The 13,348-nt window shown below is 29.5% G+C and overlaps 1 protein-coding gene and 1 long non-coding RNA gene across 5 annotated transcripts; one reads left to right on the top strand and one right to left on the bottom strand.

The window, feature by feature from the left end:
- Positions 1-2,574: 2,574 nt before the first annotated feature.
- On the top strand, positions 2,575-6,057 carry LOC106440342. 4 transcript variants are annotated; one of them, XR_007329216.1, is made up of 7 exons: positions 2,575-2,760; positions 3,043-3,235; positions 3,429-3,653; positions 4,508-4,569; positions 4,904-4,971; positions 5,301-5,385; positions 5,469-6,057. It is a non-coding gene; the product is annotated as an uncharacterized LOC106440342 (long non-coding RNA). The 4 variants fall into 4 exon arrangements; XR_001287661.3 differs by lacking the exon at positions 4,508-4,569; XR_007329215.1 differs by having other exon boundaries at positions 5,301-6,057.
- Positions 4,798-6,911, bottom strand: LOC106436482 (salicylate/benzoate carboxyl methyltransferase-like). Its single transcript, XM_013877445.3, has 5 exons — positions 6,631-6,911; positions 6,397-6,526; positions 5,636-6,028; positions 5,289-5,546; positions 4,798-5,211 (listed from the first exon to the last, which is right to left on the bottom strand). The coding sequence occupies exons 1-5, from the start codon at positions 6,747-6,749 to the stop codon at positions 4,852-4,854; spliced, it is 1,260 nt and encodes a 419-aa protein (XP_013732899.2). The 5' UTR covers positions 6,750-6,911; the 3' UTR covers positions 4,798-4,851.
- Positions 6,912-13,348: the final 6,437 nt, after the last annotated feature.

The raw sequence follows: 13,348 nt of genomic DNA, 5'->3' as shown, positions 1-13,348 counted from the left end.
GTGGAGTAACTGTTGACTTGTCTCTATCTCCACCCTTCATACTGCTTTGAGTATTCTCAAAAGGGTAATAATAATTTTCTTGATCGCCGATATGAATCTCACCATCACACCTGCCTCTTGAATTCATTTTCTAGTTACAAACTGTTATATATATATTTTTACTGAATCATGCAGAATAGTAGGGGCCATCAAAAAGCTGCCATACATTTTCAATATTTTGTTTTTCTTTGCTACTTGTTGTCTCTCTAATACTTCATCTCTATCAAAATGTATGATATTTTAGTCTAATATAAAACTATTTTAAAAAATATATTTAAAAACTACCATATTTAAAATTATTCTACTAATTACAAATAGATTATACAAATATCATTATCGACACAATTTTTGATAAAATATAAAATTATCTACAAATATGAAAATATTAGACATTTTGAAACATCAAAATCTATCTTAAACATCATAAATTTTGAAGGGGATGAAGTATAATTTTCATTATTTTATTCGGTATAAATTTTTGAAGTGGATGAAAATTTAAGTTACTAATTTTTAGATAATATTATAAAATTTTGAATTTTTTTTTGATTTTTTAATTTTTAATCGTAAAACTCCTCAACTATGTTTACTTAATGTAGAAATTTCTAAACTAAAAATTTACCGGTAGTAATATTAATTATGATCTGTTAAGTTTTAATTTATTAAATAAAGTTAATTTAAAATTTTTTTTTGTTAAATATTTAGTTTGGGGTTAGGGGTTTTAACGTTAAAAATCTTACATGTTTTGATCATTTAAAATATAGATTTTTTGGTCGACATTTAAAATATAGATTGATTGCCGACAATTTGTCACTTTTATTGAGGTGAGACAGATATCATAAAAGTGAAACAGGTGGGCTGTTGCAAAATACACTACAACATTCTTACCCAATCAGTGTAGAGATTTGTCGAGTGTGATTGATTTCTGTGAGCGTAAATGAGAGTAGTTAATATATAGAAAATAAAATAAATCAGAAAATGAATAATATAATGTGAAAATAAAATATTGAAATCAATTTGATTTGATTCGTTATTCGTTTTGATTTGATTCTAAAAATCTAAATATCCGTTATTTTACAAATAAAAGAAAATATTAATATTTAATATCCGTCAAAAACACAAATACTAATATTTTAAAAACTGGATATCTGATCCGATCTATTATATAAACATATGTACATGTATATACAGATTATATATAAGTTATATAATTTCATATCTCTCTATAATTTTTTTTATTCACTAAATTAATTATTTAATTATTAAAAATATTTAAAAGTGTAGTTTTTAAAAATCATAATGAAATTTATTATGTATTGATTTTTTTTTTTTTTAAATTATGGATCAGAACCCGATAAAAAATATTCGAATATTCGTAAAAGTGCGGATTGAATCAAATCGAAAAGTTAGTTATTCGTCTGGCGTGGAGCAGATCACTGATATCTTTGAATATTATTGGTACAAAATATTATTTTACATTAGAACTAGACTTTGATCTGCGCGTCCGCGCGGATATTATTTTAATTTGTATTTCCTCTGTTTCACTTTAGTTGTCATTTTAGGTTAATACACACAGATTAACAAAACATTTAGTTTTGCATATTTTCAAACAAAAACATCGTTACCTATAATGAAACAAAATTTTAACCGTAAAACGACAACTAATATGAAACGGAAAGAGTAATATCTTCTCAGTTAATATATGTTTGTATATGTGTGACCTTGTTCATATGGTATTGTTGTTTGATCTATACATGTTAGACCATGTTTTTAAATATCTGTAAGTTATGTCGGTTGCTTATTTCTGATAGATATTGACATGATTAAATAACTCATATATTAAATTTTTTAATCTATTAAGTTTTTATAATTTATATAAATCATTTTAAAAAAATTATGTCTATTTTGATTTTATCACTTAATATATATATATATATATATGTATATATTTGTTAATAAATCTTATTTTAAAATAGGAATACCTAATAATTAATTATTTTACATAGTCTGATGTTCTATTTAAATTTTAAAACAAAATATATTTTAATTTATGGTGAAGATTTACATAATCTGATTTTTTAGGTGACAATACTTTAACAATTATTTTACTCAAATATTTTAAAATGGGCCTTATCATTTATATATGAAGTTGACGAAGTTTAGTTGGCCCATCAATTCTTTTTCTTTTTTGGCGCAAAGACCAACAGAACAATTTTATTCTCTAGGGTTGTTTCACGGGGCAGTGAACCTTTTCTTTGATTTCTCAACAGCTAAGCTTTTTTTTTTTTTTTTTTTTTTTTTTTTTTTTAACTCTGTTATCTCGGCAGCCACGTTCCCAATTTACTATCTCGTAGGGGTCCAGCGCCCCAACGAAAAGTATGTTTATCCGCTGTGGCCGGGTTCAAATTCGTGATGCCGGGTAGCTCAGCCGAGGTTCCTGTACCTCAGCTAAGCATTTTTATTGAGCATAAGTAATCTTTAAACAATTAATCGTGAGATGTTTCTCTTGCGTATATATGTAATCGGTAATTTGTTGAGTATCTTCTTTGTAATCATTTTTCTGAATTATAATTTCTGGTTCAATCTAACAATACACATCTTTCTTTTCACAGATCGGTGATAGATCTTCGGCTTATGAAGATAAAGGAAGAGTTAAAAGGGGAAGATCATAGAGAGTTCAGCTTAATTCCAAAGGCCTTTGGTCTGCTGGAACTGGAAGCGAAGGTACTATTTTATTATTTCTCACTTTCTCATCTCTGATTTTCTGATCTCAGATAATGGAGACTGAAACTTTGTGTAGTTAATAAAGAGAAGAGTTTAGCTTAACCAACTTTGAAAATGGACTTTTATTTCTGCGTTTATGGTTGGCCTTTTTCTTCCTTATCCAATATATGCTCGACAGTCAAAAGAGATTTAAGTTAAATTTTTTTTTTTTGTATTTGTAAAAGAGAATCATGTATCTGTTTCCTTTAATTGTGTGTGATTGATGTATATCTCTTTTAACAGTGCTTGGGAGAGTTCGAGTGGAGATGACTTCAGCTGATCTCCTAAAGCAGATTCTGCAACTCAGGGAAGCTTGTGATGTTCTTTTCAGAACCTGATTACAACAATGAAACGAATGCTCTGGTTAACAAAGATTGTGAGCTTGGTCGAGGCGGTCAAAAAGTTCATGTTCGAGTTTGGTCTCATCGCCCAATGTGTAAGGGTTTATAATTTTTAAGTCTTTGTGAATTGAACAGATAAATGTTTGGTTTAGAGTGTGATGGGTAAATCAAAAACTTTAGGTTAAGAAGATGTTAAAGGAGGTATCTTATTGATACTCTTGTCAGATTCTCTTGGTCATTGCTTTGTTTCATTGTGCTTTAAAGGGTCACTCTTTTTTTGGATTACAGGTCGACAAAGATAGTGAACTCGCAGATGTTGAAGCGGTTAGTGCTGGAAACAACTACGAACTAGGCAATATGATTGCCGAAGCAATGGCCAAAGTTGGTTGTAAAGGTGTTGTCACTCTCTAGGAAGGAAAAAGCTTCGTGATACTATTACAGTTGCTGCTTAGACTCCTGGATTTGGAGAGAGGAAGAGTCAGTACCTTGACGACATTGCTGCTCTTGTGGGAGGTGAGACCAATGACTAAATCATCCTTTTGTTCTCCTTTTCTTACGGTTTCTTCATTAAAAAAAAAAGCGATGACTAGAGATCACCATCCAGTTTTAAATGGTTTGACATTTTTGAGTCTCTTTTCTGAAAATGAATAGGGTTCACAATTTTAGTATGAAGGTTATATATATATATATAGTTGGTTTAGGTGAATGTTGACGGTAGAAAGAAATCTAAACTAAATCTTTTGAAAACGTGATTTGCAAGTTGTAGAATAAGAATATACTAAATTTTAGGAATATTTGCAGAGCTATTCACGGTTTGACTATGTCATACGAAATTGAAAACAAGCTTTATTATATGAATATACTAAAGATTTTTACAATCTATAATATACTAAAGCGTGATTTGCAAGTAGATTTTTTTTGTTATTAATGTGATAAATTTAATTTAGGGGATTGTTATCTTAAGTTAGTAAGACGTTAAATGATTTTAGGAATATTTAGTGAAACAGTTGATTTTAGGAATATTTAGTGGATCTGTTAACAGTTTCGAAATGATTTTAGGAAATCTGTAATTCTTATTTTATAATACAATGATTTTTCTATTTTTATAAGAATAAGTTTTCGAAATTCTATTTACAACTATATACTAAACCGGATAAATTTCAAAATTCTATTACTTCATGTTACACATATAATCTGGTTTAGTGATGTTCTTATTACAATTATTTATTTGGTAGTGAATTTTTTATGTTAATAGTTGTAAAATGGATAGTAAAAATAATTTTGCAGAGAGATCCACATAATTTTACAATTATGTGGTTAAGCAATTAAGTGGTTATGTATTTATACAATTGGTTTTGATTATGTAGACCAAGATAAACCAAGGTATGCAGCAGGAGAGAATGACTTTAATTTGGTTCATTCGAATTAGGTACAATGTATTTAAGAGTAAGCGCCGTGAATTTCTTTAGTTGTTTTAGGAATAGTATAAAACGACAGTTTATTAAATCAGTGGCATGAGAATGTAATTATTAGGGAAAAGTCATGGTGAATTCATTTTTGTACTCTTGTTTTAATAGATTATAAGATTTCCTAAAATTTAAGTCTGGAGTTTTTGGCGTAACAAAATGGGTATTTTTTTTTTTTTATGGATTTTTAGTGGTGATTTATATTGATTTAGGCCTGGCACATCGCACGGGTTACATAATAAAATTTATTTCCGAATCAGCGAAACGACTAGACTGACAGACGTTTTGTTCTTGCAGCTAGAATGCTGCGACACATGATGTGCATATTTTTCAAACAATGTAGCGATATTAATGGCATCTCCAAAGTAAGCTACAAGCATTGTTTCAGTCACTGCTCTTATGCAATTAGCTTCCTTTTCCCCTGCTTTTGCTCTATCTGATTGCAAGCCATATTCTTCGTTACTAAGACCGAGATCAAATATATGTGTCTCCAAGTCGTTTACCATGAATGAACCCTCATTTCTAATTAGTTCTTTCACTTCGTCTCCGTTAGGATCATAAAACGGCACCTTGAACGAACTCACCTTTGATGCACTCACAAGACCCTATACATAGATCATGATTAACCATCCGTGTACATTAAAATATCAACGAAATGTAAATATCTAATGATTTTTTTTACCTCGAAAACTAGGTCACGGAGAGAATCGGATAACAATGTCAACCAATGACAACAATCCCTGTATAGTGGATCATCAAGAGTTTTCCTGCCGATTAATGTGAGAACCATGCGTCCATTAGATACCATTTCTTCAGAACGCATTCTTAGAAATGCCGTAAAATCTTTCTGGAACTGATTCAGGTAAGCCTTGTGTTCACTTGGAAGACTTGAACCTGTTATGTACACACTCATCTTGTTCTTCTCAAGTCTGTCGGGAACCTTACAAGCCAACAAATTCATTGTCATAAGCTTTGTACCTAGGAAGCAGTTACTATATTATTATTAGTGGTAGTAAGTGCTTATGATACCTTAGAGAGGTAATGAAGACTGTAGTTTGAATGAACGAAATGGAGACTCTTGCGAGGAAAGAGCCTTGAGTAAAAGGAACCAGGTACTCCAGAGACAAAGCATGGTATTTTGCTTGTGAGCTTATCGTTGAAGAAGGTTAGGAACTTGAATGTCATGTTGAAATCATTACCAGAGAGATCGTTCAGACAACAATCTATCTCTGGAGGGTTTTTGTTGCTTTCTTCACATAACGCAATGATTGTGTTAACGATATCAGACATGGCCGTGAACGTGTTTTGTCCTGAAGAACAGCCCAAATCTGCTAGTTTAATGCATTTAGGAAAGTCCAAGTTTGTCATCATTTCTTTAGTGTTTTTAACCAGGATGGGCTTGGTCATTGATAAAACTCTTCTCTGCAGAAAACAAGGAAAGACTTAAATTACTTAGCAAATGTGTGTGTTTTTAACCACGAACGCATCTAGGCCAGGGTCCAACAAATTCATCACGTGGAACAACACCGACTACTAGTTCAGCTTTGGATTTTTTTTTAATGAAGACTAAGACTTGATCCCTATGTTTGTCTAGTTAAGCAGTAGCAATTTAGTTCATGGTAGGATTCGAACCCATGACAAAGGAGCTTAGGCTATTTAGAAAATATGTTGAAGTCTAAATAGTTTGAGTATAGAATATAATATATAAATATGTAATGATGCATTAGTTTGTGTATGCATGTCCTACAATAAAAAGAACAGAAAAAGAAATATATAGAAGACGAAAGAACCTGAAGAAGAGAGTTGGTAGAGTAGCTATTGTGTCCATCTCCTCCTCGCATACTTAAAATAGTCGCAAGAGGGTATTTACCACTCTCTTCATCCCCGTTATTCATCTCATTTTCACTCTTCCCATCACACCTGCATCGATCACATTTATAGACATATACATAGTTAACTGCATATATCCATGTCAAATTAGCATATACAATCATGTAATGTGAAGATGAATCGGTGGGAAGAACCTTGAGGAAGAAATCGAACGGATGAATCTTGAAGTCATTTCGAGAACTATTTCAAGAAAAGTATTAAAAATGAGAACTATAACAATATGATATGTTTTCTGAGAGCGGCTATCCCTCATTCACTTACTTTATATAGAGGTGGAGGTACCCATTCGGGTTCGGTTTGGGGTTTATTCGGGTTTTGGATTTTCAGGGTCAAAGATTTCATCCACATTCAGATATTTCTAAGTTTCGGTTCGGGTTCGGTTCGGATTCGGATCTTTGCGGGTTCGGTTCGGATTCGGATAACCCATTAAAATTATTTTTAAAATTTTAAAATTCAATATTTACTTTAATTTTCTCAAAATCTATAGACAAAATATTATATTACATAAAATTTAAATAACATATGTCAAAATACCTAAATTTAATATATAATTTGATTTGGTTTGAATATTTGGATAGATAATCAATAGATATTTCAAATATTTTTGGTGTTTTGAGTATATTTTAGCTATTTTAGACATTTACTTTTGACTATTTGTATATATTTTCAAGTATTTTGGATAATTTAAAAATATCTTATATATTTTGGATGTTTTTAATAGACAATAAATCTAAAATATTTTTATATAAGGGGGTATAGAAATCAATTTCGGATATATTCGGGTACCCGGAATACTTCGGTTCGGTTCCGGTTCTTTAGATACCAAAATTTTGAATTCGTTCGGATATTTAATCAATTTCGGTTCGGGTTCGGTACTACTTTTTCGGATCGGGTTCGGTTCGGTTCTTCATATTCGGATTTTTTGCCCGGCACTAACTTTATATATAGAAGTTGGACATGTCTTCAATGTGAAATACACCAAGTTGTTTCTGCATGAAATCCTATCCAAATCTGTAAAGAGATTTCTGAGAATGATTGCTATAGTATATCAATATAACATAGAAGAACAAGATTATATTCTAATTTTTTTTTTAATCTTGAACCCTTCTATTATTAGATTATGCAGATCGTAATCTAAATTACATAATATGACCTGTAAGAACATGTCCTACAGCTACACTTTTAATTTGCAATTTTTTCAAGAGTTAATTTGTTGTATATACCTAATAATCATCAATTTAGCAAACTACCACTTGGATATGTAAAATAAAAATCTCGTAGTGAAGTACACACAAAATGATTATTGTGCCCCTGCCCAGCTCCCGTCCCTGCCCCAGTCTCTCTCTCTCTCTCTCTCTCTCTCTCTCTCTCTCTCTCTCTCTCTCTCTCTCTCTCTCTCTCTCTCTCTCTCTCTCTCTCTCTCTCTCTCTGTAATCAATCTCATAATCACTTTTAATCGTTGCATACTCCATTTTATCACCAAATTTATATTAACTTTACTCCACAACTCGTTTTCATCACCATCACATCACTTATGCGATGTTGGATGCGCCATATATGCCAGTGAATCAAGGATTCAAAAAAAAAAACCTTCTAAATAGATTACAATTGGTTATATGATTCTACCGATTCAATATTCTGAAACTATTTTAGAAGAGATAGTAAACACAATACAGTAACAATGAACATTTAACGCTAAGATGTTACATAAAATATTAGAGATAATGTTAGTAGATAACTTGTTTAATAGAAAACATACTTATCAAGTAACAAAAACAATGAAATCAAATTTAATATATTATTTACTTTATATACCATAATATTAGATATTATTTATTTATTTGTATATTTATATATAATACATTAATTGTTAACGTTAAGAATATATTAGTTGAATAGATAATGAGTGAGTTAACCCGATAATCTAATATGTATCATCTAACAAAATGCATAGCAGTTAATAATAGCTATTTTTAACATCTTACCAATCAATTTAAAAATCAATAACATGTTTTGTAACAGCTAACCAAAAATGTACCGGCTAATGACAACATATTATATAAAAATGTAACTGTTAATTTTGGATGTACTATGTTATATGACCAGATAGACCGGTAACCAATTTTGTACCATCTAAGAGACTGTGTATTAGTCAATGTCAGCTATTTATTTATGTTTTGCAACAGCTAAACAAACATTTATCTGCTCACAATACTTAATATATATCATCTAATCAAACATTTATTAGTTAATTTTTTTAATAGCAGCTACAAATACTCTCAACTGAAATGTTAGGTTCATGTCGTTTTCAACTATGTTGGAGAGATTTCATTCTCTCTCACTATACTACCCCATCCATACGTCTGTGTGCCTTACTAGAACATGAACACTCCAATACGCACAGTGGCGGTTGAGATCGAGTGAAACGAGGAAGAAGGTGTGGTAGACTAACTCATGAGGTGATAGTTATCGTTAGATCCATGCTCTGTGTTAAATGAAACATACATAACTGTAAACTCATTTACACTGATAGAAGTTAAAAAAAAAAAGAATTTATTTAGCATTGAAAAATTATAAACTATATTTAGAAATTTTAAGGAGATACAAAAGAGATACAAAGAAGAAAGAAGATGATATAAAGAAGAAAATTGTTTGGATAGAAGAATTTATGAGGACACAGAAGAGAGAAAGAAAGAAGGTGATAGTTTGGACATGGATAATATTGTATTATGAAAATGTCAATAGTGTCTAAAATAGTGTTAGGGTAGTTAGCTAATATTGGTTTTTTATATGTATATGGAGCCTAAATACTCTTTTTTTAATTTGCTATTTGTTGCCTTTTACGATTTTGTAATGGTATATTGATATCACTCAAATTACTCTAAGAAGTGATTTATACTCTCTCAAATAAGAGGTCGAATTGTAGTACTTAAAGATCGAATCCACATAAATCTAGGGCACACAAAAGATCTTATAATTATATGATTAAGTTAGGCTAAAAGTTTATAAAGCAGTAAACATAATAAATTGCAGGGGCGAACAAGGTAGTTGTTCTTATGGGACTGAGAATTGTTTGGTGGAAGGATGGTTGCTAGATCTAGGGTTTCTATTCAGGTAATCAGGATTATAATCTTACAGGTGCCTAACAAGTTGTATGCATGATATTATAGAGCTTAACACTTATAAACAAACCGATCGGCTCTCGCTTTCTAGGTTTTTCTATTGACCAGATGTAAGTGTCGATCGATGATTTTATAGAAATATCGATCGATACACTTGTTGTACCGTCGATCGATTATTCGATTAGAATATCGATCGACGCGGTTAGTCAAGATTTATGCGCAGGTTGAATTGTGTTCACTAGGTTTCCTAGATCAGCTCTCGCCTTACTCTAGCAATCCTAGCCCAATTAGGATGGATTCAGGGTTAGATGCAAGTGATGACTTGAGTCTACAACTCCTAGATCAAGTTCTAGCTAGCTAAACTGGAAACATGCTTTAATGACAATCCTAATGATTATCACAACTTAGCAATCTATAGTTGGGGTTAATCCCTCATGACCTATCTGAATCATAAACCTAACAGGTGGATCTATTCAAGCATGAAGTTTATCACAGAAATCATAGATGAATATATATAAAAAGCATAGATATAAAACCAAAACATATGAAGTTCCAAGAGGACTCTGAAGAAGTTCATCCCTTCTCTCCCAACCTAAGAGAAACTATAGAATAGAAAACTAAGATACATAGCCGTCAACAATGGCTTAGAAAACACATAAATAGGGTTTTAGGTCTTCCAATGGTATTCTGGTAATTTGTCGTTGCTTCTGGGCTTCAGTCAGTCATAAAATTTGCTCGGCCCATATTCTGGCATCACTGTCGATCGACAATCATTCATCTCTTCGACAGCTTCCTCTCGCGAAGCAAACTGGCCACTCTTCAGTAAACAGGCATAACTTCTGCTACAGGATGCTGATTGACTTCAAACCAGCTTCATTGGAAAGCTAACTCAAAGCTATATCTTGTGTCAAAATATGGTGTCAATAAAACGGTGGGAAGGTATCCATCCATAGTTAGACATCTGACGCGTCTGTGCAGCTCTGCACTCAAAAGACTCCAAAAGACACCAAAATCACCACTTTCCTCCAAATCATCTCTGAACCTGTAAAACCTTAAATAGACTCTATATCATAGTAATTAGTTATTAAAACACTTATAAACCATGGTTAAAAGTGGATAAAATCCATGGCCTATCATATATATGTATTTTGCTGGCAATATTGAGTTTAAGAATAGCTAGATCGCCTTTTTAGTTTGCTTCTTTCTAACACCCTTATGTATTATAATTGTATTCGCCCCCTCGCACATGTATTTGTTTTCATTTTCATATACATAAATATTTACTTTGCATGAATAGTGGTTTTTATTTTAACATTAGCTATATATTTAAATGTTTATGTGAATTTTTCAAACATTATAGAAGTTCTCTTAGTCTAATAATTTGAATAAAATTTTATTAATGCTTCTACACCAAATATCTAGGATTTGAGTCTCAAAGAAAGTGAAATTATGCAAATCAATCAAGAAAAACGTTTACAAAAATCTTTAGCATGGAGCAAGAAGTATCGTCAAGCGTGAATTATATAGACCGGTTCAGGATGAGGCAGTTAAATGTGAATCCTAATAAGATAGATAAAATTATCGGTTGTAAAATCGTTTATAACAGTTCTCATAATTGTAATATCATAGCTATTCAGCGTTAAAAAAAAACTTTTTTAAACACAATAATTTTATAATAACATATTGAAATATGATATAATATAGTTGGAATTTCATTATTCTTTCATGAAACAAAATATGCCAATTAGAATAAGAGATGTTATGTTGGATATATCGGATCTCCAAATCCAATATACAAATTCTTCAACCAAAACTATTACAATAAATATGGCAGGTTCCCTAAGTTTTTTTTTATTTGCAAGATTGATTACAGTGAAGATTTTATGACTACATTTAAATTCAAATTCATGGTATATTTCCCGAAATTAGATAGATTTCCTAAATTGTTCTGAGGGTGATTGGTTGTAACTGTAGATATTTTAGATAGCCAAATTTTAGTGTAGAATTGTATATGTCAACCAATCAAACTTTTTTTTTTAAAAAAAACTTAGAACCAAATTTTTTTTAGAAAATTAAAAAGTGGTTGTGAAGAGCTTTATTTCCAAAACAAAAAACAGTGGTTTACAGAGCTTCATCAAAAGAATTTACAGTCTATAAATGTACAACAAATAAATGTACATCTTAATTCTACAGGTAAAAATATAAAGTTACCGTTTATTCTAATCGCCCCTTGATGTAACTATTTTTTTGTATACAATATATTTAATAATATTGATTATTATCTATAATCTACAACAGAATTTTTAATATGTTTGAAAAGAAATCAGTTAAAACGATTGAAAAAACTTACCATTTGTAGGACACAAAATATTTTTAAATATATTATTTTATTGATAATTTTAAATAAGTATATTTTGTTATACACTCATATGATTCACTTATTCCAGTCATATATAAATCAACTAAACCAGATTATTCTGATATATAACCGCTTCATATATAATATAGATAATTTATTAAATTATTAGAAACTATAATCTCTTGCATATGATATAAAAAATTAAATTATATGAAATTAAATTTTTTTGCATATGGTATAAATATGGTATACGCATACATGTTTAATCATTCAATCTGACGCCAAATAATTAAATAAATAAATACGTTATAAGAATATAAATAATAATGTATTGATTATACAATGATTATGAAAGTAGTGTTAAAAATCAAATACTTGGAATGGACAAAATATCAAATGATAGAATTTGGAAAATAAATAAGCGTATTATATTTATGTTAAATAAATAGTTATTGTAAAGATATTATTCGATAAATACAAAAATATATTTATTAAAAAAATTAAGGGATAGTCCAAATAAAAATCCGCATAAAAATCATTTATGTTTTAATAGATAAGATTATAATTTTTTTAGTGAGATTCCAAAATTTATTGTAGTTATATATATTTGCTTTATTGTCACGTTTAAAATATTATAATTATAACTAGAGCTTGACCCGAACAACCGCACGGAGATTTTTCAATTTCATAAGTAAAATTTTGTTTTGTATAAATTATATTATTTAAGTTTTGATATTTATTATATAATTATTAAATATAATATTTTAAACATAATAATTCTTTTTATTACATTGAGTAATTATATTTTTTTAACATTCAATTACATCACCATATTTTTTATCATATAAATTTATTGTATTTGATTTTGAATGAAATTTAATTTGTATGAAAATAAGATAACAATAATATATAATGGAATAATTTATATTTATGTATATATTATATAAATGATTATTTTATGTAGTTTTCAATTTTTAGTTATTACTAATAAATAATGAAAATATAACTATATATTTTTAAAATGATATTGTGTTCTAAGAAGAGTAAACAGATACCTAAATCGGGTTAGGTGGTTTTTACAAATTATTTTACGTTTATGTAAATTAATTATTATTTAAAATATAACATTATATCACATTTTTATCATGTTTATTAAATAATGACACACCTTCCTGATTCGAAATCAATTTTATATAAATGCATGTTGAGTTTTATATAATTCTATTTGACTAAAACTAATAACACACATAACTAAATTAAATTATCAGGCATATTCATCTTGTGAAAATATGAAAATTAATTTTGAATATCAATCTCAAAATATATATGTTTACAATTGTTATAGGTTTTAAATTTTAACCATTGGTATTT

Source organism: Brassica napus, chromosome C9 (genome assembly GCF_020379485.1).
Source record: "Brassica napus cultivar Da-Ae chromosome C9, Da-Ae, whole genome shotgun sequence".
NCBI classification, from domain to species: domain Eukaryota; kingdom Viridiplantae; phylum Streptophyta; class Magnoliopsida; order Brassicales; family Brassicaceae; genus Brassica; species Brassica napus.
Note: the sequence above shows the minus strand (reverse complement) of the source record. Positions and strands in the feature narration are given on the sequence as shown.